The following is a 26,714-nucleotide window of genomic DNA, read 5'->3' as shown; positions in this document are numbered from 1 at the left end:
GCCAGCAGGCTGGCAGCTCCCAGCTGCACCGAATCCTGCTCCCCCGCGGGGGTCCCTGTGGCCATGTCCTGCTCCCACCGCACGGTGCCATGAGGGTTGTATCCTGCTCCCGCTTGCTGTCGGGGAGGGCTGTGCTGTGTCGGGGGGTCCCTCACCAGCACCTGAGGGGCTGTGCCACCCCACGAGCTCCCGTGGGCAGGGCTGACGGCAGAGCGATGGGTGCCACAGTGTGGGGCCACACCGGGCAGAGCTGGGGGGCTCATGCAGCGCGGGGCCCCCTCCCTTGCTGGGATGCACTGTGCTGCCTGAGGACCCTCCGTATGCCTGGGGTGCCACAGCAGGGACCTCCCTGTGGCTGTGGCACTGTGGCAGGAGCTGGCTGGAGGTCTCCTGCCAGGCCACCAACGCAGACGCTCCACCCCCAGGACTGGCAGAGCGGAGGCAGGGGCTGCAGCCCCCGCGGTGGGCAAGGTGCCATCCTGGCAGAGAACAGCAGAGGAATGGGTGCTGGGACGAGGCAGGGACCCCAGGGTGGGATGCCAAGAGAGGCAGCAGGATGCAGCCCTGCCCTGGCCCTGGAATGGTGGGATGAGCTCATAGCTGTTCCCCTCCCAGCCGCTCCCTGGCCTGGCTTGGCTTGGCCACCATGAGGTCGGGGTCCAGCCACTGCCCTGGCAGGAGCCCCCAGAGTGGGGCAGAGGGAAACTGAGGCCCCAGGCAGCTGCCCTGCCCTGCTCAGCCCCAGCACCATGCTGCGGACCCCGGCCATGCCCAGCCCAACCCTGCTGGCCCCAGGCTTCACCGCCCTGGGTTGTGCTGGCCCCCTGCCCCGCAGCATCCACAGCCTCTGCAGCCCAGTCCCTGGGGCTGGGTGGGGAGCAGAGCCGCCAGCTGTGGGGTGGACACAGCCCAGCTCTCTGGCTGGCTCCCAGCCTCCTCCAGCCCTGCCAAGCCTGCCCAACCTTGCCTGGCACCCGGGGTCCATGTCCCACACCCCAGCACCCAGGATCCGTGTCCCACACCCCAGCACCCAGGGTCCATGTTCTGCACCTCCCAGCTTCCAACACCGAGGATCTGCATCTCACACGCCAGCCCCAGCACTCAGGCTCCACATCCTGCGCTCCAGCCCAGACCCCACCCTAGCCCAGGGTCCTGGGAAGGGATGGGACCTGCCGGCCAGGCTGCGTGGAAGTGGCATAGAGTCTGCTGAGAGCTCACAAAAATACTCAGTGCTTTATTTGAACCTCAAAACCAAGGCGCAGATGCTGCCAGCGGGCAGCACGCCACACGCATGCAGGCAGGGGAGATGGATGGAGCCCTGCATGGCATGGTGGGAACACTCACGGATGGACACGTGCATGCCAGGACCCACACAAAGGCCAGCCTGGGCCCGGCTCAGCCAGGGCCACTGGCCAGGGTGGCACCAGGAGAAGGCTGTGGCCCAGCCTCGGTGACAAGTGTTGGGACATCCCAAGGGACTGCTGGTGGTGGCTGCATTCACGTGAGGGGCAGCTGCAAGGACCCACGTTGGTCCTTCACAGCCGAGTGCGGCACGCAGACCTCCCCAAATTCAAGACCGCTCCGGATGCCACCAGGCTCAGCCCTCTCCCTCTCCCTGCAGTTCCTGCCCATTCCTCTTCCAGAGAGCCTCCAGGCGTGAGCCCTGTGCTGCTCTCCCAGCACAGCACCAGCTCCCTGGTGCCCCGCTGTACAGGACGCAGCCAAGTCTTCCTGGGCTGTGGCCTCTGTGAGCCGGAGCAGTGGCAGCCCCCTTCCACTAGCACCGCCCGGGGTCTGGCCATGCATGGGGGAGGAGGGGAGGAGTCTGGGGACACTGCTAGCACCCAGATGGCACCACTGCCATGCCAGTCTCCTGTGCCTTGGCAGCCAGAACCCGCAGACTGGGGGGTCACCACCGGCACTCTCCTCCTGGGGCAGCAGCAGCACCGCTGAACTCCAGCACTTCCCAGCTCAAGCCCCATGGCACAGGGGGTGCAGATGCCAGAGTGAGGATCTCCAGCATCACTTGCCCCTCCTCCCCAAACTGGGCTTGAAGTGGAACACCCCTTGCTTGCTGGAGATGGCTTCTGGGACAGGCAGAGCAGGAGGGCTTGGATGCTCTTGGCATCTGCTGTGCCCCGTGCACCCCTGCCTTTGCACTCTCCTACCTTGTTCCCGTGCAGTCTGTGCACAAGATAGCACCTTCGAAGACACTCCCTTCCCAGCAACCAGGCATGGATGGGCCAGGACCCTGCCCCAGCCCTGGATGGACCAGCAGTGCCTGGGACCAGCTCCTGGCCATGGCTCCTGTGCTCACCCGGGGCTCGGGCTCAGGAGGAGCCTGGATGCTGCCCCAGGAGCCGCAGCATGGGCCCAACTCTGCTCCAGCTCCAGCCCTGCAGCAAAGGCTTTCCAGGTAGTCAAGGCTGCGGGTTGCTCCACTTTGGGGTGCAACTAGAGAGGTGCAGGGGCAGCAAGTGCACCTTCTCCCCAGGTTGCCTTAAGCTTCGAGGCCTGAAAGGCCACCAGCCCTTTTTGGGGACCTTGGCCAAGGACCTCAAACCTGGAGAAGAAACCATGAGGCCACCCAGGCAAAGCAGGGGCACAGCAAGGCTGGCCCCCTGTGCCCCGATGCTGGGAGCAGAATCCTGCTCTGCCCAGAACATCTTTCAGAGAAACAAGCAGCAGGTACCCGGCCCCCTCCTCTGTCCTCCCTTCCTATGCCAGTATCTGGCAGGGAGCCAGGGCAGGGGGTACTGGTCTCGAGGGTCCCCAGGAATAGTCCAGAGCTCCAGGTGCAGACAGGGACCATGCACAGACACCTGTGGGGCCCAGGACCCCGGGATGATCCTTGCAGCAGCTTCACAGCAAACACCCTGGCCCCAGCCCTGGGAGCAGCAGGAGAGGGAAGGGGCTCTCTGCCTCCTCTAGGGAAAGCACAGCGCCCGCCTGGCACCGGCACCATGGCTGCCACGCAGCTGGCTGCAGCTCAAGGCCGGCTAGAAGTGCTTGTCCTCCAGCAGCGAGCTCACCACCAGCTCCTTGTTGCCGAAGTCCCAGAAGGCAGTCATGTGGAAGGCCATGTTCGAGAGGACAACCAAGTACTCCAGGAAGGCGAAGATGGTGTACACTGGTGGAGGAAACAGAGCAGGTGAGGACAACCTGCAGCCAGACCTGCCCAAGAGCTGGGGGATCTCCTGGGGCACCTCCCTGGGGCAGCAGGGCACTGGGGGTGGGGTGGGGGTGGGGTGTCCTCTGCCTGAAACCAGGCTAGGGGAGAAGGACAGCTGGGCACCATTCCTCCTGGGGCAGCTCTCCTGGCCTCTGGCTGGGATTGGCAGGCAAGGTGTCACCCTGGCCCCTTCCCCCAGCACATCCCCCCAGGCACCAGGCACGGCAGAGCCACGGCAGGACCCCGTCCCGTCCCTGCCCTGGCCCTCTTACCTCCAGGGCTGCAGTACCAGTTGTGGTGGATGAAGACACACACAGCAAACGCAAATGTGATGAAGGTGATGAAGAAGAGCAGCTGCTTCCACTTGTATGACTTGCGCTCCTGGAAGAGGCCAAGAGCTGGGTCACAGCCCCAGTCAGTCCCTGGTGCCTGCCTCATCCCTCTCACCCCACACGGCAGGGACCTGCGGAGGCCAAGCAGCTCAGCCTTTGCCTCTGCAGATGCCCGACGTGTTGGAGCAGCCATCCCCATCCCCAGGAAAGCTCTGCCTGGGCCTCACTGCAGCCCCTCTGCACCCGAGCTCCCTGGGCACAGCCAGCTGGGTAAGGACCACGGGCCGCACCGGCCGCTTCGACAGGGCTGTGACCTGGGCACACACTGGGGGATCACACCTACGTGGAGATAAACCAAGCCCAGGCTCCCTGTGGTGGGGCAATAAGGCAGCCCCAAGGGCAAGTTGCCAAAGGGGGCTGCGGCATGCCACCAGCTCCCACCCAGCTCTTCCCTTGGGAACTCGCTGCTGCAGCTAAGTGAGGAGCAATGGGAGCCACGGGCACCTCTGGCACCATCTGACACCAACAAGCCACACGGCCCCCTGGGAATGCCGGGGCAGGAGCACCCGGCCACTTGTGGTGGTACTGGGATGTATATGGCACATGGGGCCCTTGTAGCTCCCCAGAGATGGGCCAATGGCTCTACCAGACAGTAGATCCTCTGGCTGCAGACCGGGCAGCTGCAGGTGGCCCCGGCTCCCCTGGGCGCTGCCCAACCGCCCCGGCACGGGGAATTCACCAGTGTGTGCAGGCAGCGACGGCTGGCACTGCACCTCCTCACTTGTAACTGCACCAGGGAGGAGGAAACCACATGAAGGGGTGGCAGCTGGGGCAGGCGCTGCACCGGAGGCATCGCACAAGCCACCCTGGGGCTGGGGGGCCCCCATCCTCCGCCCCAGCACCACCTCCGACAGCACGACGGCAGGGAGCAGAGCATGGGGCTGCTGCCAGTGGCCCCCCATGCCCTCAGCAATGCAGTTTGCTGCTTCTGTGCTGGCAGAGTCCATCCCCTCCAGGAAAGGGAGCAGCCCAGGGGTCAGCCCTCTCCCCCACGGTGGGCTCCCCCAACCCACTGCCCTATATGCATGCTGCCCAGCATCCCCCAAAGCTGGGGGCTGCAGTGGGTACCAGCTCCAGCCCCCTTCCTCTTCTCTTCCATCAGGCTGATCATCGTGGATAAAGAAACCCAAGGCCCTGGAGTGAACAGCAAGCCCCTGTGGCAGAGGAACCCCAAACCACAGCTGGACACCACGAAGGATACAGGGGAGACCCCAACATCTCACCCCAGTGCAGGGCAGCCAACAAGCCAAGCCCTGGAACAGGGGGGTTGGAAAGAAGGGGGCCAGCTATGGATGCTATGGATGGCCCAGACATGGGCTGTTATTACCATTTCTGGGTGGGAGGGGAATTTCCCCCTTGTCTGATGTTTCACGTGAGACAAAAACTCCATTTTCAGGGACTGCTGAGAATGAGGAAAATTTAAATTGCCCCATCACACTTTCCATTACCCCCCCGAAAGTGTGCTGGCAGGCTTCAGCCAGCCACCCTGTAAGCACAAACAGGTCACGGCAGGAAGGAAAACCCAGAGAGGAAGGATGGCCCCATGGTTGTCTTTACCACCTGGGGACACAGGGCCAATGCTGCCTCCACCCCCCAGGGCCTGGGCAGGTTCTTCCCAGCTTAGGCTGATGGGGGTCTCTCTCCCCATCAGCTCGCGGGACGCTCTGGAGCAGGGCTTCCTGCAGGCAGGAGCAGGCAGCCTGCCCACAGCCCCTGCCCGCCTGCCCACCAGGAAGCAGGGGGTGGCTGGTGCTCAGCCATGAGATTGCGGGGCCAGGGGCATGGGGTGGGACGAACACCAGTGCCAACCCCAGAGTTAAATAACAATGAGCAGCCAGGGTCGAGGCGCTATGTAAAGTTTCACACCGGAAAAGCGGGTCACAAAACAGCCTTGTTTTCATCCAGGTCCCACGGCAGCGGAAACGGTTGCACTACAAAGCGGCAGCCGAGTCCTGCTCGTCACAGCAAGGTGAGCAGCAGATCCCCGCTGTACTCCCCTGCACTGCATCGCACCGTGCTGCGCTGCACGGCTTCATACGGCACTGCACCATGTCACACAGCACCATGCTGCACTGCATGGCACTACAGTGCATCATATGGCACCACGCTGTGCTGCATGTCACTGCACCGGGTCATACGGCACACGCTGTGTTGCACTGCATTGTGTCATGCTGCACCACGCTGCACCCTGGGATGCTTCACTGCATCATATGGCACTGCAGCACTCTGCACTGCACAGCACTGTAGAGCTCCAAACCACACCGTGCTGTCCCACACCACTGTACTGTACCGCACAGCACCTCACAGCGCTGCACAGCCCCTGACTCCACGCCTTTCAGGAGGCTGCTGCTTGCAGTGGATTTAAGGCATCCCCAGATTCCTTGCAAGAGGCTCCCAGTGATCCAGCAGCCAAAGGCTGGGGAATACCAGGCAGCTGAACCTCCTGGGACATCCCCAGGGAATGCTGCGAGGGACCACGTGTGGGGGATCTCCAGCAAAACCGGGGCTATGGGAAGTGGTGATTGACTGGCACTGCCTGAGCCACAAGCCAGACAGTGGGTACCGTCCCTGCTGGTGAGCAGACAGGCAGCTCACCTCCATCAGGCACCGGCAGCTACTGGAGCTCCCACCGCAGTGCCTGAAGCGCAGGCAGCTCCTGCCTCCTCCTCCTCCTGCACCAGGGCTCCTTGCTGCAGCTGGGTGTCCTGCCCATGCTGCTGCAGGGACCTTCCCCGAGGAGCAGCAAACAGTGCCAGATCTCAAGCCAGCAGCTGCTGAGAAACCTCTGTTCAGCAACATGGGCATCTGTCACAACAATGTGCTGCCTCCCAACCCCTGTGCGCCCCTGGGGACCCGCCACCGGCAGCAAGCACCTTGCAGGCATAATCCCCTGGGGCACTGGGCTGAGCTGTGCCCAATCATTAGGGATTAACACCTAATTATCCACTTGCCTTTTATAATCCTTGGTCAGGCTGGGCCCAGTCCAGGGACTCGCCCTTCAGGGAGAAGCAGAGGGTGAGCACCCGGGAAAACTCTCCAGTCACAAGGCCCCAGAGGTGCAGGGACAGGGTGCCATGACACGGGCCTGGGGACACCTTCAGGGGTCCTGGCCCTCAGGGGTCCTGCAGCAGGGCGAGGGGCAGCGCAGGTGCAGGAGACCCCCAGGGCAGTGCCCTAGAAGGGAGCCGGCAGCTCTAAGCAGCCTGGCAGGAGGCTGAAGCCTCCAGATCCCCGCAAGGAAAAAGCGGGATAAGAAAATCCCAGGAAATCCCAAGTGACTGTGAAATGCTCAGGATGTGCACACTGAGGTGGGAAGGATGGTTTTACAGCCTGGCAAACCCAGAGGGATATTGGTGCACCCCTTCTCTGGGAAATAAGAATCCTGACCCTAACCTTAACCCAGCATGGTGCGGTGCAGAACTTTGCTCCCCTGCAGGGCTGGGGCAGAGGGATGCTGCCAGGGCGCTCCCGTGCCTGGCATGGTCAGCAGGCATCGGCTGTCCAGGGACAGCGTGCTCCAGGCTCTGGTGGCTTCAGGCCCCCAGGTGCACTTGCTGAGGCTGCTGGGCTGGTGCAGCTGCAGCCAGCAACACTTAGCTGCCAACCATGGCTTCGCAATTTCCGCCTGGCAAGACAGACTGGGGCACCCAGTGTCCCCTACAAGCCACTCCAGTTTCACGCAGCTCCCCCCACCCCCAAGCCAGCTCTCTGTAGCTGGATGCATGTCTGGCCCAGAAAACCACAGGCAAATTATATTTAGTCCAGCAGCTTCCAGGCTTTGAGCTGGGACGCATTCCCCGTGCACACAAAGGTGAGTCAGGAGCAAGAGGCCAGATGATGGGGGTGAGAACAGACTGGCTGTACCAAGCCAGCCTGGCAGGGACAGCCCTGCAGCCGCACCCCGGGACACTGCCCCGTGTGGCTCTGAGCCTGTGGAAGGTGCCTGGCATCTCCCTCCCCCATACCAGGGGAGCCCCCAGCCCTGCAAACCTGGCTCCAATGGCCGGAGGATGGCTGCTGTGAGCAGGCAGGTGGGAAATAGCAGCAAGGAGGCACAGAGCCTCCTGCTTCTTCCACTGCCTCTGGAGAAGAAGAGGGACCCCTGTAGAGTTCACACCCCAGCTCCTGACAGGGATAGGAAATGGAATGACAAAGTGACATTAATTCAAAATGCAACAGCTATGCTCTCCTGGGACCTCCCAAGCACTGGTTCTGCTCCTGGAGCTGTCCCTTCCCGGGGGACAAGCATCACCCTCGAGGCTATGTGCTGCACACTGGTCCCATCTCCCCGTCACGCACTTCTGGCTCCCCTGTGGTGAACCCAAACTGCCCTAGCACCGACAGCTTAGCACTGGTATATTTATAGAGGGCTTGTGTGAGCTACCGTCACCCCGCCATGGGCTGCTGTCGCTAGATTGCCAGCAAGGTGACGGTGCTACCAAGGAGTCAGGCTGAAAGCACGCCTGTTCACTGACTACGCTTGTGGTACCTTCTGCATGGCTCCAGCAGCTGCTGGAAACTAAGCTCAGCTGTCCTGCTCTGGCAGTGCAAGCAGAAATGGCTTAACCAGTGCTGAGGAGGACAGGAGCAGCCGCGGAACGAGTATGGTGCCTGCCAGCCAGGCGCTGGTCGGCCCCGCTGTGCTCGTGCAGGCGGGATTTGCAGCCAAGCGGCACCTCTGCCTTCACACTTGCTGCATGACACACTTTCCAGAAGCCGCCAGCCTGGGGCTGGGCTCAGCCCTACAAAGCAGGCTGCCTGCAGCCTGGGCTGATGCGAGGCAAAGCTCCAGCACCAGCGTCACGGCAGGACCCGGCCCTACTGATGAGCCTAAAGCAGCCAGCCTGGCAGCTGCCATGCGTGTCTCCTGGCTGAAATGCAGCCGCTAGTGACACCAGCCTCTGAGGCGGGGGGGGGAAATATGTTTGCAAACAAGAAGTGAAACTGCTCTGCTCTGCTGCACATCATCTTCGAGGTGGCAGAGCCAGCTGTGGAAGGGGGGTTTTAAAGGGTGCGCAGCTGGCCAGGAGCAGAGGCACCAGCCAGAGAGGGCAACGGCACGCTAGCCACAGCCAAGCACCAAGGACTGGTGTGCTGCCTCTAGTCTGCTATGATCCCTGCACAGCTGGAGGCTCCCTGGCTCCATTTCCCTTTTCCCACCTGAGCTCTCTTCTCTGCTTGGTCCCTTCCCCTCGTCCTCTTAGCTTGCTTTCTCTTTTCTTCCCTCCTGCAGAGCTTTATTTTCCTTTCTCTTACTATTTGCCACCTTGTAACTGGAAACAGTCTGTACTTCCCCATTACGAACAAGTTCCTTAGCACCTTCCTGCCCTTGCAGAAAGGCGGGCAGTTGCAACACAAGCCCTGACAAACGAAAGGCTTTTGCAAGACCAATTCCTGTGACTCACGTGCTGAAACTCTAGCAAACCTGGGGAGCTTTGCCCCTCTTTGGCAGTGCTAAAAAGCTGTGCCAGACATGGAGCCTGAGAAGGGCTGTGCACACACCCCCGCTCCCTCCTCCGGACTGACCAGGAGGAAGGCTGGGTCCAGCCTTCCAGCTCCTCGCATGGAGCTTGACCTGGAGATGGTCCCAGGTTTGGCTCTGGAGAATGTGAACTCCCCTGGGGACCCTTGGTGGCTTCCTCTGCTCTGGTACCCTGCATCCCCCTTGTCCTGGAGCTGGCAGTGGCAGAAGGGGACAGGCTGGGGGTAGCAAAGGCAAATAACCCCCCCCCCATGACAAACTGAGAGAGAATCTGGTCCTGAGATACCACGACCTGCAAGAAGAGAGGTCACTTGCACGCTGCCCTAAACCAGATGCTCAGCGAGCGCTGCCCAACTTCTCCCTGCTCCTGCTGAGGCCAGCAGTTCCCACCGGCTGCTCGGCTCGGGGTGAGGAGGATGTGGCAGTGGCACCGTGCTCACCATGGCCTTGCCACCCTTCCCCTGCCGAGCCAAGCAAGCCGCAGGTGTTGCAGGAGCTGGGCTAAGCCCACCGGCAGCCCCGTGGAGCCCTGCTGCCACCAGCCTGGGAAGTGAAGCAGGCATGCAGCCCAAGGAACCCAAATGGCAGGATAAGTCCCAGGAGACCCTGTCCAGCCCAGAGGAGCCATGGCCCCCTGGGAGTGATTCACAGCAGAAGCCCAACTTGCACATCATGGGACACCGATGGTGTGACAAGGCAGATCTGCAGAGTGGTGATAAGGGCAAGCGCCTGCTTATCAAACGATGCCGCCTGCGGGCACATGCCCAGCAGCATGCCAAGCCCTCGGCCCACTTCGTCCAGATACATCCAATCTGACAGCTGCATCGTCACCCTGCAGCGCTTTCCTTTTTGGAGGGACTCACCCGTCACCCTCACTCCCCGGGCGACAGCTCCATCTGCTGACACGCAGCCACACAGGGAGCTGGTGCAGGGGACACGGTGCTCCCAGGCAGAGGCAGATGAGCCCTGGCTCCAGGTCAGGGCTGGCCCCAAAGGGGAACTCTCTCCGTGGGGATTTGGCAGGGGAGGATCATGCACCCTTGCAGGCAGCTCCTCTCCATCAGCAGGGCCTTTCCAAGATGGGAGGAAGCCATGCCAGGTGGTGGCATGTTCAGCCAGGGCATCATCATTGTGCCACTCCACCCTTCCACCCAGGGATGTGCCACAGTCAACACGTCCTTGGAGGGAGCAAATGCTCCTTTTCTGGGCTTGGGCACATGCACCAGGACACAGCAGTGCCCCCAGCACAGCTCAAGCCTTGCAGCATCAGGGAGAGGGTAAGAAGGAAAAGCTGCCACCTTGCCCACTGCAGCACACAGCTGGAGATGCTGCAGCTTGGTAGCAGCCCCCAGACCAAGTGAGTCCTGCAGGATGGGGAGACAGGTTTGCTGTGCCCCTCTCCCATGCCCAAAACCCAGCAGCACCAACACAAAGATGCGTAGGGTGCTCCAGCACCAGCAGGTGCATGAGAGCCCAGGTGACAGCACCCAGCAGCACTGAGCCTGCAGGCTTTGTAGGCGCAGGCTGCTCCCCAAGCAGGCACCCAGCAAGGCCACCATCACACGGCAGCTTCACAGACCAGCTGTGGACGTGCAGACACACAGGACTGGCTCTGGACAGCCATGACAGGACCTCCCACCTGCTTTCCTCAGCTCCTCAGGGGCAGGTAACGAACCAGCCCCACCAAGTGACATGGCAGAGGAAGGCAACCTGCAGGCGGGAGTGCTGTCAGATGGCAGCAGGGTGCACCGGATCAAAACACAACTGGTGGGACATTGCTCATGGTGTTCCCCAACATGAACTTGGGAGAAACCCACCAAAATTACCAGCAGAGGAAAGGCAGACATTTACAGGCAGGCTGCTCACCCCCCTGACCCGATCCTCTGGCTCTGATGCTGTGATGGGTCAGGGACACATTACACCAGAGCTCTCTGCCTGCAGTCCCTGCCACACACAGCGATGTGTACCCATCACCATCGGGGTACACAGGCTCAGAGCTCAGCCCAGGGAACAGCCACAGTCCCCACCTCACAGCCAGCATCTGTTTTTTTTTTTGCTCCTGCCAGCTGACAGCAGGACTAGCGCTGCTGCTAATATGCTGCAACCAAAACTCACGGGCTTGCTGCAATGCTACAGTCTGCAAAGGTGCAAGGACTGCAGGCAGGTGCTCCCCGGGGGCGACTGCTGCATGGGGAGACATCTGAGGTGCAGCGCTGGGGGAAGAGATGCAGGGGCTTGATGCTCTCACAGAAAACGAAACAAAAAAAACCCCACCCAACCAAAAAAATAAACTGAAAAACAAGCCAAAAAAAAGACGAAATCAATAAAGGAAGCCACAGTAAAGCCACTAAGGGGTGACTGCTGAGCTCCCATTTTCCCCCTATCACCAGAGACAATAGCTTGCTTCCCAGCGAGAGGGGAACCCCAGGATCTCCAAAAGTCCCTTTCACAGGGAGTCCTGCAGCCAAACAACTGCCGGAAGCTTCTTTTCCAGGTCTCTGAAATAAGCCAGCAAAGGGATGGGCTCAGTGAATTGCTGGAAAGGGACAATAAACAGCCGTGATGAAGCAGGAGCCTTACCAAGGCGCTCTCTGAACTGTCCAAGCAGACCCTGCACACAGCACTCATCCTGCCCTGTATGCAGTCCCTTCAGAAAGACTTGCTCCCAGCCCTTGCCAGCTTCCCAGTCCTGAGATAAAGGCATACACCTCCACCAGTTTCCTCTGAAGGTCTCTGCTTTGCAAAGTGATGACCTTGCTGGGGCAACACAGTCCAGGGAGCCCTGGGGACCTCCCTCAGGTATTACTGGGGACTGTGAGGGCTGGACTGGGGACCAGCGGGGCAAGATGCATCCCTAAGGAGAAAAGGACTGAGAGGTCCAGGGAGCCCAGAGACCCAGGCAAAGCTGAGCATACAAGAGGCATGCATGCACAGAAGCAACTTTCTCACACAGAATTTCAAAGCTGAATGTCCTGCCCTGCCTGTCTGTGGCTGTGCTGGTGCCCATAGTCCAGGATGGCACCAAAGCGGCATCCAGGTGATGGAGCCAGAAGGCTCTGGCTGGATGCTCTGTCTGACCAGCAAGTCTCTGAGCCCACAGGGAACCAGACCCACAGCCAGTCTGCTCAGTGCACCAATTCCTGGAGGAAAGGAATAACACAACACCTGCTGCCCACTCCTGGCAGCTGTTCCCAGTTCCCCAGCACAAAGAAGCAAATTTCAGCTCAGAAACAGGCATTTTCAGGCAAGAAGGTCAGCAAAATCAACCTGCAGGCACACTGATGGGGTAGTATTCAAACATCAGCTCTAAGTGAAAACCAGAAAATAGGAAATCAAAAGATTCTTCCCCACTTCATTTTGGTAAACCATGACTTTTGGTGACCATGTTTCCCAGTTTCACCCGCTAGTGTTAACTCCTTTAGCACCCAGTCACAAGCAAGCACCAGCCAAAAGTCTCTACTGCCAGCTGAGTGCCCCCTCCCCAGCACCGCACGAAGAGAAGAAAGGAAAGTTTCTGTACCTCAGGACTTACTGTGTGTTTCTTAGTCATTCTCCAGAGGATGCACGTTAAGAGCATGTGGCCCAGAGCCGATGTAATAAAGACGATAAAGGCATTTTCGTGGATTGCTGAATCAACAAGACAACAGGTTTACGGTTAAATCTGAGCCAAGAGCACAACGGGAACATGGGGCAGGCTTTGGGAGGGTGAAGGACTGCCTTCTGCAGGATGCAGTCCTTCTGGGAGTCCCAGCACCTGGGAGATGCTGTGCCCCCACCCCCCACTAGCAGTGCTCTAGGGACCCAGAGTCTTTGCAGCAGAGAGGCACGGCACAGCTCCGCACCCTCAGAGAAGGGACCTGGTCTGAGAGCTTCTGTTGCTTCACACTATTGTAAACTTTGGGCACCCTTGAGAGCAGCTCAGCATCCCTGCTATTATTCTAGGGATAGGGAAACTTAGGCACGAAGTGGGGGTTTGTGGAGTGAGCCAGTCCAAGATCCAGAAAGGGCCATCTTCTGGCCTCCTGCATTATGTACCTACGAATTAACAGCTGTCATCAGCCCCACCACCAGCACCGAGGTAGTCTCAGGCATCACTGAAGTAGCACAGATACAGGGTCAGGCTGGAAATACAGCTGGAGCAACACTGAGCCAGAGCAGCTCACGAAGCCCCAAAGCCACACACAAAGCCCATGCAACTTCAGGTGAGTTATTTTCAAATGAATGCTTCCATTTAAGAGTTTCCCAGCTTCTTCTCCAGGAGCTGAACCACAGGCTGAATGCCCAACCACCTGAATATAAGAAATGAACTTCCCTGCTTCCCCTCTTGATTCCAGGGAAAGTGAAACCATGCAAGGAGCAATAGTAAAGACAGCTATTAGAGGTGAAGATGTGAGCTGTGTCCTGCAGAGATGATTAACTTGAGCCTGTTCTCATCTCAGCACGGAAGCCAAGGTCTGAAACCTTCCTTCCTCACAAACCTGAGATTAGTCTGTAATAAGGATCTGGGAAAACCAGGTTAGCTTCAGCTCTCAATGCAGCTTTTGCCCAGCCACTCTGCCACACCTCAGTCTCCCCCTTGCAAAGCTCTGCACAAGCTGAGCAGAGCTGTCAGCTGCCAAACAAGCCACAGGCAGAGCCATTCAGGTGACAGCATGGTTTGAGGTATCCAAACCCCAAAAGACCATCTGAATTTCTAAGGCCACATTGCTAGTCCCTGATGGGCCAGAGAAGCCCCACTGGCAGGTCAGTCTGCAGTCCCTGGCCATGGTGGGGGCAGCTGGGGACATCAGCAGAGGCAGGTGGGGTGGTGATGGGATGCCTCACCATCATGGGAGATAGGGAGCGCTGGCAGGAGAGAAGGAAGGTGAGCTGGACAGGAACACCTCCTAGACCACAGACCTCCCTTGGCCGGGGTTCACATCCAGCCATCCCAGAACACTGGGCTCCACTATGGATCTGCATCCTCACCCTAAAGACTTGTGGAGGTCCTTGGACTCTGCTCATGACACCGCAGCATTGAAGCCATCAGGCTTACTGATGAAGACCCAGCAGAAGCCAGTGAGCATCTAAACTGTGGGAAGCTTCATCAGACTGACAGGCCCAAACCCAAACTGCTCTGGGCATGGCTCCTGAGCGATGAGCAGTGAGCAGAAATGCAATAACCACTGCACTGCGAAAGACAGAAGCATCTGTGAGTAGGACAATAAGCACAGGGACAACGAGCTGTCAGCTGTCCCACCAGCCTGAGGGTGCAGGGGCTCATGACTTTGTGAGCTGTTTTTCCTGGACAGAATCACAGAATGATCAGGGTTGGAAGGGACCTCTGGAGATCATCTAGTCTGAACAACAGCTTGCTGTTTTAGTGGGCAGGATCCAATATCTTCAAACACCAATTCTGACAGGGAATCAGGACAGCACCTGCACTGCTCTGCTTTGTGCTTTGAATGTGAAACCCTGCTTCGATGGTAGCAGTGGGCTGAAGGGAGCCTCAGATATCATGCACCTGGTCCTCTGCACTGGGGCTGGACCCCTCATCCCCACAGTCACATTCCCAGCCTTCCTGGAGGGCTCCGGTGGCCACAGCCCATCTCCAGCTTGCTGCTTTAAGCAGTTGCAAGGCTTCCTGACCCCCACCGCACCTGCCTTTGAGAGTATGTTTTCCTCACCCATTTTGAGTAGCAAAATATCCTCAGTACAATTATCAGCTGAGTTCCCACCTCCTCACCTCACCTGCCTTGCTGCAAGGAGACAAACCCTGTTCTGTCAGCTATCCCTCCCCAGCACTGCTCCAAACCCTCTTTTCTTGGAGCTCTGGCCTGGCCTCCCTTTGCAAGGCTTTGTGACTACATCCTCCAGTGTGGTCCCACAGCCAGGCAGGATATCCATCATCATCCTCCTCTGGGCAGGCACAGCCAACACACAACTCTCCCGACAAGTCCCAGAACTGGGTTTGTTTCTGCTGCAACAGCACCACCTTGCTGGTCCATGGATTTGAGTCCTCTTAAGTCAATCCCCAGTGTCTCCTCCAGATCTCAGGATTAAACAGCAGCTGGATATCATCACTGGCACTTAAATTCATTTCAGATGAGACCATGTGGGAGAAGAGCATTTCCCAGCCTATTGTGACCGTATTTTGCACACACTGACTTAACCTGAAAAATTCTGATTTTGTTTTCAGGTCAATACAGGAAATTTTACACAAATAATTTTGTGAGAGGGTATTTAAAATGCAGCTGGAACAGAGCATGGGCTGGAAGCCAGCTCAGAGCCAAAGCTCAGCAGTGGAGGCAGAGTGGATAACAAGGATGAAAACTAACCTGCGTTTGCTCAGCTTCAGAGAGAAGCGTTAAGCATGGCTTTGGTACGCAAGTGCAAACCAAGTGCTGAAGCCTGATCCTACGCTTGCTACAAAAATTCAGCCTATGGTTTTGGCCAATTAGCAGCAACCCAAGAATTTTGGGACAAACATGGCTATTTGCATATTATGGACATAACTTTGCTCTATAAGTACTAATTTTAATAGATTTTTTTAAAAAACTTCTTTTTTCCCCTCCAAACTGACTACCGCCAAAACCCTGACATGAAGCAGAGCTCTGCAAAGCCTCGGCAGCTGTCAGCAAGGCCACCAGTAAGATGGTCAACAGAGAGTGTGGGAGGAGACACCTACCATAGTTTTCAGATGAGGACACATACGTCAGAATAAGGAGGGCGAAATTTTCAAGCAGATTGAGCAGCAGGTTGAAGTGGCACAAGTGCAGGTAGTGAGGATGTGAGCAGTGGCAGCTCTGGTAGTGGTTCCAGTAGGCAACTGCCACCAGGAAGCGGGGAGCTGAGTGGAGGCCAATGCAGAGCCGCCAGATGTAACGCTGAGGGGTCTCTCCCCCGATAGCAGCACTGATGGAGGGGAGGTAGTTAGGGACCTGGAAGAGAGACAGTAGCTTATGGGGAGAGGCACAGGGAGCGTGTCATACTGTTGTATTTCTAGCTCTCCAAGATGCTAAAACTGGTTTGGTGTTTGGTTGTTTTTTTTTTTCCCCAAATAAGTTTATGTCCCCTGGCTTTTGAAAAAGGAATAATGTGGCAGCAACCCTGGTTCATCCCCCAGGACCACAAAGCCCCCAGCTCTGCTAGGTCAGTCCCCAGGCACTGGCATGCCCTGCTCAGGGTCCCACTTGGGTTTCTTAGCTTTATACTTCTGACCTTTATTCCTTCCTTTTACTCAGTCATGGTCCCCCATGTGTTCTTTGCCCTCAAGTTTGGGGACAGAAGAGAGGAGGGTGCATGGTTTTGTTAGTGAAACACTAATGGAGAGAATCAATAGCAACAGCAGGCAAAGACGCTGTTCAGGGAGGAACATAAAAACAGCAAAACCATCAACGCAGCCCTGGAATATACTCCCAACTGCCAGAGTTTCACAGTCCAGGGACTTCCTGAGCCAGTCACAGAAGGGTTTGGGTTGGAAGGGACCTTAAAAAAATCATCTAGTCCAATCCCCTGCCATGGCCAAGGACACTATAATTGCTACGTGCCATGTGATCGCAGCATGGCTGGGGCTGGAAGGGGCCTCTGGAGACCATCTAGCCCAACCCCCTGCTACAGCAGGCTCTCCTACAGCAGGCTGCACAGAGCCATGTCCAGGTGGGTTTTAATGCCTTCAGAGCAGGAGACCCCACAGCCTCTCTGGGCAGCCTGTCCCGGTGCCCCGTCACCCTCAAGGTAATGATGTTCTTCCTCACATTCTGTGGAAGTTCCCATGTTACAGTTTGTGCCCGTTGCCCCTTGTCCTGTCGCTGGGCACCACTGAAAAGAGCCTGGCCCCCTCCTCTTGGCACCTGCCCCTAAGATATTTGTAGCCATTGGTGAGGTCCCCTCTCAGTCTTCTCCTCTCCAGGCTGAACAGCCCCAGCTCCCTCAGCCTTTCATCAGAGAGATGCTCTACCCTCTCATCTTTGTAGCCTGCACTGAACCCTCTCCAGTAGTTCCCTGTCTCTGTTGAACTGAGGAGCCCAGAAGTGGACACAGCACTCCAGATGTGGCCTCATTAAGGCAGAGTAGAGGAGAAAGATAACCTCCCTCGGCCCTACTGGCCATGGTCCTCCTCATGCACCCCAGGCTTTCTTCCACTCTTCCACGATCCTGCTCAGTCTCTGCTGGAGCCCCCACAGAACTGTGCACACCCAGTGTCCTGCAGAGAGGTGTTCCCCAGATCAGCTGCTCTCAAGGCAGCCAAGAAAGAGCTGGTTCCTCAAGCAGAACCTGCCACCTCCATAGGACATCCCCTACTTCTCATACTGGCAGAAGGCAAGCACTGGGTCCCTGCCTGCCCTCTCCAGGCCAGCCATGAACTAGGTCTCTGTCTTGCCTCTCCCTGCTCTCAGCCCATTGTCTCTTCCTGCACACAGCTGAAGTGCCCTTACTCCGCCACCCGAGGAAAAGGAGCTGCATCACACCTCTGAGCATCCTTACTGCCCTGCCCCACACACTCAAGTTGTGAGGAGGGGACAGAACCACATGCCACATGTGAACATCACTTATTTCTCCAAATCAAACTGTCCTGGCATTTTGTTGCCCAGTCAGCCCCCTCAGCAGCCTGCCTCACTATCCCTGCTCCAGGATCTCGGCATCGCCACCACTCTGTGACAGCCCACAGTGTATGGGCACAAGAAACAGCACGGACCCCATAAAGCCCTGTGGTCATCTCCTGCTGGTGGGAGAATATCTGTTGCCCACTGTTCCCGGCTTCTAACCAGCTGCTTATCAACACTTGTGCTGTGGCTGCTTGAAAACCTTGGGAAGGAAGCCAACCTCATCAGTTTCAGAAATCCAGGCAGTCCCTCTGAACCTTCATTCCCCAGGCATGTTTTTGTGACTCCTCTGAAGAACTCCAGTAGATCTGAGGGGCATCAATTCCTTTTATAAAAGCTGGGCTAACTCTTCCACAGGGCAGTATATTTATCTGCAGCTTCACCAGTTTTATTCCTTATCATAATCACCACCAATGTGCTTAGTACAGACATCAGCCTGACCGGTCTGGACTTACCTAGGTCCCTTTTAAAAAGCAAAAACCTCAGTTGCCAGTCCCAAGGTGTCAAAAATACAATATAATCAAGAGGCTTGTTCAAGGTCTGTAACACTTCTGGTGGGAAAGCCCAGAAGACGACAAGAGCCCTGCCATCCCACTCGCTGTCGCTGCCAAACAGCCACAACCTTGGAGGACTTTGCATTTTGATGACGGGAGCTGCTTACCCCGCAATGGGTTGCTGTTGTCTCCTGGAAATGGAACAGCAGAGACCAGATCACACAGAAAAGGAAACCAAAGAGCGGGCATAATACAGTCCCAATGGCTAATGTGGTAAAACGGAGCCGGAAGAGGATCCCATCTCGATCCAGGGGCAGCGGCACCTGTAACATCTTGATGGACCTGAAAACAAACAAACGAGCAAGCAAATGTTTGATGAGGATTCTCTGTCCTGCAAGATCCAGCCCCAGACAACCCTGGGCAGGAATGCACACGGCTGGCTGCCAGCCTCTCACACCCGTGTTTAATAGCAGCACAGCCCTAGGGTGGGATCAAGGACAGGCACCAAAAGCACCATTCTGAGACACAGGAAGCCCAAGACTCACGTACAACAGCGGTCAGAGCAGTATCCCGCATACATGTACAACAGCGAGCAGGGTCAGAGCAGTGTCCTGCACGCAGCAGGGAGGAGCAGGCAGTGGGACGTCCCACACTGTGCTGCAGGCCATAATACCGATCTAGCTGGAAAAGCACGTGAGCTCTTTTCTGTGGGGCACGTCTATCCAGACTGTTCCCAGGCTGTGCTTGCAGCTGCAGCACAGCACAGTGCTGACAGAGCGAGGACACTGCATACTGCCCAGTGCTGCTGTGAGCTGCAGCTCCTCCAGTGCATCCCCAACCACCCAGAGCATCATCTGCTGCCACCGCAGCACAACTGCACCGCAGCCCCGCATCCAGCGCCATCCCAGCCGAGTACTCAGCACCTTTACAGGCAAGACTCTGGCTGTAGGATCAGGACTTTGCAAGTCCCACACCTTGCACAACAATAAAGCTGTTGCTTATCAGACTGGGCAAGCTGGGACAAGTGGTTTATCAAGCCTGGCAGCCCATTTCCAGCTCATGGCTCTCCATCAGCTCAGTCTCAACACTTGCTAGCTGCTCTCTTGCTCTCAGCCACAGTTGTTCATCCCTGCACCCCTGGCCACAGCCCAGCTGCCCTCTTAACTCCTGGGATCACAGTCACGTTAAGTGTTAAAGGTCATCATCGCATTCATCTTCCTTTGGGCTCTCCTCCTGCCATGCCTGGCCCTGACCTCTTCTGTCCCAGCAGGCTCCCTCCTGCCTGGGGACAAGGGCCACCGAGCAGCTCAAACAAGGGGATGCGATGTTCTGCTATGAGTGAGCAGTCTGGGATCCCTGCCTCACCTCACCCCCCGCTCAGGCTCCAGGACAAATCCGATTTACAGACAATCCCTGCAGAAGGCAGTTACCAGCAGGAGCAGGAGTCTGGGCAGCTGCCCCAGGGCAGCATGGCCACGATCTCCTCCAGCACCACAAGCCCCCCCCCCCCCCTTTTCTGGCACAGGGACTGTCCCCGCTGGTGCTGTGGTACCCCAGCAACAAAGGGCTATGGAAAACAGAACTCAGCCCCCTCACCTGGGCTGTGCCACTGCTCTGCAGGCTGCTGAGGGGCGATTTATTTGCAGGATGAAAGCAAAGTGAAAGGGAAGCTCTACTGTGGTTCAGCCAGAGCCCTTTGGGGCCAGGACTGCAGCAAGCTGGACTGAGGAGCAGGTGGAGGGGGTTCCCCCAGGCTTGTCTCCCCAGGACCACCACTGGCAGTGACCCGGACGAGATGCCTCTGACGGGCAGGGCTGCTGGGGGCAGCTGCGCTTCTCACAGAGCGAGGCCGGGATGGGGGGCTGGGACACCTGGCACCCTGCACCTCCCTCGAGGTGGGCTCAGCTGTGGGGACACACTGAACTGTGTAATGGGGACACGCGTGGGGGACTGCCTCACAGTGTGGGGGGACAGTGTCCCCACCAACCCCAAAAAGGGAGCCCCTGATTAGCCCCTGTCACATTCTCACAAGGGAGCAAACAAAATAGTAATTTTTTTGTCTCATGCACTGAAGAGACCCAAGCCTGCCCGGCACCAGCACCCACACCCCTAGAGACATCCCCGGACACCCCAGACTCCCCCCGAGATCATCCCCAGGCACCCCATACCCTCCTCCCAGAGACACCAGCTGAGGACCTCACAGTGCTGTGACCCCCCCACGGGCACCCCACATCCCCCCAGAGATCCCACGCCTCCCCCCTGCCCTCGAGCACCCCATATTCCCCCGAGACACCCCCCCCTCGATATAAGCCACCCCCTTTCAGAGACCTCAAAATGCTGTGACCCCTCTGGACACCCCACATCCCCCCAGAGACCACCCCAGACACCCCACATCCCTCAGGGACCCCACACCACAGACCCCACCAAGCACCCTATATTCCCCCAGAGACCCACACCCCGGGCACTCCTTGTTCCCCCGAGCCACCCCCTCTCCAGATACCTCACAGCGCTGTGACCCCCAAGGCACCCCACACCCCCCATGGACCCCCCGGGACCTCACAGCGCTGCGAGTGACCCCGCGGGCACCCACCTGTTCCCCCAGCCCCACACCACCTCAGGGCCCCGTACCGCTCAGCCCCCTCCGCTCTGCTCCATGCCCCAGCCTGTCCCCGTCCCCGCCTCCACCTTCACCGCCCCCGCCTCTTCTTCCGCCGTCACCCCCTCCTCCTCCCACCGCCCGCCCTTTCCTGCCGCTGCGGCCAGGCTCCCCGCTCCCTCAGGCCGGGCCTGGCGGCTCCGCGGGGCCGGGCCCGGGGCGCCCCCCACCGCCCAAGTCACCTCAGCACCCGTGCCTCCTCACGGTCCCTTTAAGACTCTGGTCCCGGCCCCCTTGCGTCACATTACGCAAGGTCCGAAGCGCTCTCCGATTGGATCGCTCGGGGGAAATCCCGCCCCTAACGTGCCGGATGTGGCGTGCTTTTCTGGATCCTTCCGCAACACCGATCTCCACCCTCTCCACACGTCAGAACGGTAGGCGCGCAGGGCGCGGTGACGTAAGGCGCTGCTGTAACCAATCAGAGAGAAAGACTCCCCGTTCCCTGAGGGGAGGGGGCAGAACTGCCTCGCTTTCAAAGGGCGGCAGCCAATAGGCGCCGGGCGAGGGGCTAGCCAATAAGGAGGGTGGTAACAGAGAGCGGGGGCGGTTGGGAGTTGCGCGAGCGCGTTCTGACGCAGCTTCCTTCCCTACGCGGTGGAGCCAGGCCCGCCCGGCCCGCGCTCCGCGCACCTTCCCGGGGCGCCAGCGGTGAGCGCCGCGTCTGCCGGGCTCCGCTCTGGGACCTCTGTCCCTGGCCGTCGGGGCGCCTGGCGGCCTTTGTTCTGTAGCCTTGCTCGGGGAGACCGGGTCGGCCTGGGCCCGTGGGGCCGCCTGGTCTGGGAGGGCCGCGGGTGAACGTTGGGCAGGGAGCGAGCCGAGGTAAGGGGGTGTGTGGAGGCCGGGGCGGCTGGGAGCCCGCGGACGGCGCCCGCTGCGCCAGCTCCTCTTGCGGTGGTCCCCGGGGGTGGGGTGGGGTGTGTGTGGGTCTGTCTCGTGCCGCCCCGCGCCCGTGTTTGGGGGCTTTCGGCTGTTTCGGTTTCTCGTTGCCGGTGCTGGGGTGTTTGTGAGGAATGGGGGGGTTGGGCTGGGCTGCGCTGCTGGCAGCGTGAGAGCCGGTAGCGTTGGGGGGCTTTGTGGGAGTACGGCCGGGGGAGCACACGGCAAGCGGTGGGGGGTATGTGGTGGAACGCGGGGGTGAAGGCGGACCTGGCTCCGGGGTCTTAACTGTAGTGGGTGTCTGAGGATGTAACTGTAGGCTGCTATCGGGAGGGGTTTTTAAAGTTATGCTGATAAACTAATTGAATTTGTTTGGATGGGATGGGAGGGTTATATAACATCACTGTAAAGGTGTAATTAGAGCTTTTTTCCTCAGTAGTGAGGGAATGGCTCCTCTTTGCCTGTGGATGGTGTCCAGCAAGTGGGAGAGAACCATTGCATAAGAAACACCAACTTTTATTAATCCAGCTCTTCTTCAGTGTTTAGCTGTTGCTGGTGTTTCTGTGGCCAGGGGCTCTGGTTTCCATGGGGCAGCTCAGAGCATGTTTGGTTAATATAACTTTTTGCACATGCAGTTGTGAGTCAGTTGCCTGTGGTGTTGCCTTGCTACTGGCTTGGGTTAAAGGCGTCTGCTTGCTGAACTTGAGCTGCTGGGGGTCAGTAAGTAAGGAAAGGTGGGCATCAAAGGAAAACAAAGCTTCAAACCCCGTGGGAGAGTGAAATCTGTTAATAAGTTCTTTGGATTTTAGAAAATTCTGCTTCATATTTCTTCTGATGCAGAATTTGGCATTTAACAATCCTCAATATGCTGACTTTGAAATAGTAGCGGCATAAAAAAGGGGAACAGGGAAACGAGGGGTTTTATGAATTGCAGATAAGGTTGAGAGTAACAAGACTGAACCAGCTGACAGCTGCATTGGACATTGTATCTGGCCTTCAGTGAGACTTGCTTAGGGGCAAAGTAAGAGGACCGAAAATAGTCTATGGAGGCAGAGGAGAAGGTAGCTCAGGTGGGTGTGTGGAGTTAAAGGAGTGCACTCATGTTGGGCATCAGGATAAAATCCATCTTACAAGTCTAAAACCAAAAAAACATAGAGTTTTTTTAAGGCATAGTAGTAGGTGGTGTAGTGCAAGGGAGGGCAAATCATGAATTTTGGGGTAAGATTGGGAAGTGGGTGGGGGTGATGGATGTTCTTGAAAGCCAGGTATGGTCATGCTGGAGCACAGAGGTTGGATTTTGAGGAAGCAAATGGGAGGTGGTTCTGTATTTTGTCCTGGTATCCAAAGCCAGGTTCTGATGGAAAACAAAAAGCAGCCTTTGCACTGCAAAGGTGAGGTGCTTAAGGAAGAGTTGCAGGTGTAGGGGGGAGCATAAGTGGCACGGGTGTTTGAGAGCAGGCCCGTAGGGAGGGAGGGGTTCATAAAGGTGGTAATGTGTTGCAGCATCCCCTGCATCTCAGAGAAGGATCCTGGTGTGTGACAGGCAGTGCTTTTTCTGCCAGGAGGCAGCTCTAGGCTTAGGATGCTCTGATAGTTTGTCAGATCAACTTTTTCTTTCTTCTACCAGAATAATTTTATTTAAAGTACTCCTTAGGACTCCTTATGGACATAAGGTAGTCCATAAGGGCTTGCATGTGTGAGTGGGAAGCCTCTCAATGCCAAAAAATTGTGATGTACTGCTGTTTTGAACAGTTAAAAGATTTCACAAAACAACTTTTTAGTTGCTCTTCAGTACAAGTGTTCAGATACTGATTTGCCCTTGACTGTTTCAGCCTCCGATAGTACGGGGATTGCTGCAGTGGTATGGCAGGTAGCTACAGCTGCCTAAAAATCTGGATTTGGCTTTTCCCAGAAGGTGATACGGGTTTTGGGGGAAAAAAAATACTTAGGATTTAATGGATGGGAAAATAGGTTTAGTGACTTTGCTGTGGAGTGGCTGTACTGGGCAATACGCAGAGGATGGGCGTGCTTCATTTTAGATAGATATAAAAGGAGCTGGAATTAGGGAGCTATAGAGAAGCTGTCAAACCACCTGGGCAGAGGTTAAGGTGTTGATATTGAGGTTAAATTATTGGTGACCAAATGGAAAGTACTTGATAGGAGCTTATTGCCATCCTGGGTGTTGAGCCTCCTAGAAAACATAAATGGAGTTAAAGAAAGCTGACATGCTAAAAGTTAGTGTGTCATTACATAAATCAATGTTATCCTAACATGATAGTAAGTAGTACTTTGTAAGATGTGGCCCATACCAAGAATATTTACAGTGTTCTAAACTTACTAGTTCTGCACTGCTGTGGATTAGCTAATGCTGCCAGCAGTGAATTTTTGTGGATAATATTGGCATTTTCAGTGGTGGAGCTAACAGTTTTTAGCCCCAAAACAGAAAGAGACTACAAATTTCTCTGGAGTGTGGCCAAGGATCTGTCATGATTTTATTTTAGCTTGCTCAGGTTTCTTGAAAAAAAGCTGTAACATTGTGTTTGTACTTGGAGAAGAGATTGGAGTGAGGTAGTATACAGATACTCAGTGTATCTGTAAATAAAATGACAGGTGTTTGAAGGTAAACTGGACCCCTGTCTAAATGGGGTAAAACTCTCCTGAACAAGTATTTAAAAACAACTTTTAGAAAGTTCAGGAAATCCTAGTGCAGCCTGGCGAGCAATAAATGGGAAGCAGATGGAAGGTGTATGCTTGTAATTTTTGTGCAGTGCATTTCCACTTGTCTTGTTTGAAGTAGCTGGCAAACAGGGTTTAATAGAAAATCATGGGAGCTTCACAGAAGTGGCTGTAGCCTGGTGCAGATCCTTGTGCATGTTCTTGGAGAGGTGTTGTGGTGATCTTTCAGGCATTGAGATGCTTGATCAAAAAAGGAGTGTTGCCCAGTGTGAATCAAACATAGTAGAAACAGATGTGGGAGGTGCTGTTGGTATTAGATGTTTTAGAGGGGTTTGGTGGGAATAATGTGGATCAGGGGAGTCATGTCATGTATTAGTTTTTCAGTCTTCAGTAAGACATACAGAAAATCTAACTGTAATTAGGGATAGGAGACACCTTACCTGTGATGTCACTGAAAAGTCAGTGTTTTTGTCCCGTCTGGGGTTCTGACAGTGTTTTAAATTGCTTAGTGTGACTTAAACATGCTGTCAAGCATTTTATGGCTTAAGCACTCACATTAGATTGCTTACATCAACAGTGAAGAAGATGAAAAAATAAGTTTTCAAGCTTTAAAGAAAAGCTGAATTCTTCTTTCCAGGTTTTGGGGGAAAAAGTGATACATCGCAAAAATGTTTAACAAATCCTTTGGAACCCCATTTGGAGGCAGCACTGGCTTTGGGACAACATCAACTTTTGGACAAAGTAAGTAATAAGTCTAAACTGATGTTTTAGACAGAACTCGGGGTATTTTTTCCTTGGGTTGCAGCTAGAGGATGAGGTGGAGGTGGTTATTCTTTGTGTGTGATGGAGTTGGGGTGCTGCTAGGCTGTCCAGCTTGCTCTGCAGTGAATCAGGTTCAGAAGCCCTAGGCTTCTCCACTAACCGAGCTTTTGATTTGGATAGATACCAGGATTCCACATACACTTGTTGAAACTTTTTTTTTAAGGGGATGGAAACTAAAATGCTTGGATGAAGGCTGTCTTTCTGGGGGGAGGGGATGGGAAGAGTCCCTTCAATAGGGACTGGGTTTGTTGGGAAGACTTGGAAAGAAAAGGCATGTAATCTGAGGGGTGTCTTCTGGAGATACACCAGTTTATGGTCTGCTGTAATGGCTGAAAACTCACTGTGGTATTTACATGTGTATGTGCTCTATTTCTTAAGTAGGAAACACAATAATTCTGTTTATTATTCCTAAACCAAGGCATGGAAAGAGCAACTTCTGGGTGTCACAAACAGTGGTAGAGGCCTTGCAGAGGAGTGTCTTGTACATTCTGTAGAAGTGGCCAACTCCAAATACTGTAGGCTTTTATGTCAGGAGCTTTGTAGAAGTATTAATTGTACCACTCCACCTATCTCAGATGCTGATGTGTAGGTGGTCATGCACAAATCTTTTTACAAAAGTTAAAAAAGCACTGACAGAACTTAGTTTCTAGTACACCTCTTTAGAATATAGTTTCATCTGAGCTATAATGCTGGTTTTCAGATGCTGGCTTTGGCACTACAAGTGGAGGAGCGTTTGGAACATCAGCCTTTGGGTCGAACAATAATACTGGAGGCCTCTTTGGGGGTACACAGACAAAACCAGGTATTGCTGTCTTATGGCTGTAGTGGAATGTGATCCTGAGAGAAGGATGTTATTGAGAAAAGGGTGGGGGAGGAAGAGAGAAAAAACTTGAAAAACAAAAAAACCCGACACAACCAGAAACAAAAGCAGCAACAAAACCCCACAAAAATTCCAAAATAGCAACCCCCCGAGCAGTCAGTGATTGCAAATTATTAATAGTCTATGTCTGTCTTCAGGGGGATTATTTGGTTCGACTACATTTAATCAGCCAGCTACCTCCTCCACAAGCACTGGCTTTGGGTTTGGAACATCAACTGGGACATCGAATAGCCTGTTTGGAACTACCAGCACTGGTGGAGGCCTCTTCTCATCCCAGAGTAATGCCTTTGCACAGAATAAGCCTACTGGGTTTGGAAGTGAGTAAACCTGCTGCATCTCTCTTGAGCATTGCTTATTTCCTTTGATTGAAGATCAGAGTGCTGGATGTATTGGTGGATCTGGTACAAGTGTTAATGTGGCGATTTGGTGGGGTTTTTTTCTTTCTTCTGGAGGATATAGTGACATTATTGCAGGCCATGGTAGCCAAGGGTGAGCCTGATAACGCTGTATGCTGCAATTCTAGCCATGAGTTTTAAAATAAGTTGAAAAAGGTGGTTGGCTGGCATTTTCTGTTCTTAAATATCTTTTGACGCTGCTTGATACTAGCTTCTTATTCTGCTGTTGTAGAGCTGTTATAGTTGATTTTGCTTCTGAAACCAGAATGCTTGAAATGCATCTT

General features: G+C 55.8%; 2 protein-coding genes across 17 annotated transcripts in view; one reads left to right on the top strand and one right to left on the bottom strand.

The window, feature by feature from the left end:
• Window positions 1-1,214: 1,214 nt before the first annotated feature.
• On the bottom strand, window positions 1,215-21,030 carry PGAP2 (post-GPI attachment to proteins 2). 6 transcript variants are annotated; one of them, XM_037378303.1, is made up of 6 exons: window positions 20,964-21,030; window positions 18,293-18,467; window positions 15,714-15,966; window positions 12,579-12,673; window positions 3,445-3,553; window positions 2,880-3,130 (listed from the first exon to the last, which is right to left on the bottom strand). In XM_037378303.1, the coding sequence occupies exons 2-6, from the start codon at window positions 18,455-18,457 to the stop codon at window positions 3,000-3,002; spliced, it is 753 nt and encodes a 250-aa protein (XP_037234200.1). In that variant the 5' UTR covers window positions 18,458-18,467; window positions 20,964-21,030; the 3' UTR covers window positions 2,880-2,999. The 6 variants fall into 6 exon arrangements, with proteins under 6 accessions (XP_037234195.1, XP_037234198.1, XP_037234196.1 ...); XM_037378302.1 differs by having other exon boundaries at window positions 12,567-12,673; window positions 20,964-21,029; XM_037378298.1 differs by lacking the exon at window positions 12,579-12,673 and having other exon boundaries at window positions 1,215-3,130.
• A 287-nt stretch (window positions 21,031-21,317) lies between these two features.
• Window positions 21,318-26,714, top strand: part of NUP98 (nucleoporin 98 and 96 precursor) — a 41,459-nt gene continuing 36,062 nt past the window's right edge. For 10 of the 11 annotated variants that reach the window (XM_037378297.1, XM_037378296.1, XM_037378295.1 and 7 more), the window contains exons 1-4: window positions 21,322-21,600; window positions 24,971-25,074; window positions 25,856-25,957; window positions 26,173-26,352. In XM_037378297.1, the coding sequence (XP_037234194.1) occupies window positions 25,002-25,074; window positions 25,856-25,957; window positions 26,173-26,352 (355 nt within the window). In that variant the 5' untranslated portion in view covers window positions 21,322-21,600; window positions 24,971-25,001. Of the gene's footprint in view, window positions 21,601-24,970; window positions 25,075-25,855; window positions 25,958-26,172; window positions 26,353-26,714 lie in introns of all 11 variants that reach the window. The other variant, XM_037378287.1, reaches the window with a different exon arrangement.

Source organism: Falco rusticolus, chromosome 2, assembly GCF_015220075.1.
Source record: "Falco rusticolus isolate bFalRus1 chromosome 2, bFalRus1.pri, whole genome shotgun sequence".
Lineage (NCBI taxonomy): Eukaryota > Metazoa > Chordata > Aves > Falconiformes > Falconidae > Falco > Falco rusticolus.
Note: the sequence above shows the minus strand (reverse complement) of the source record. Positions and strands in the feature narration are given on the sequence as shown.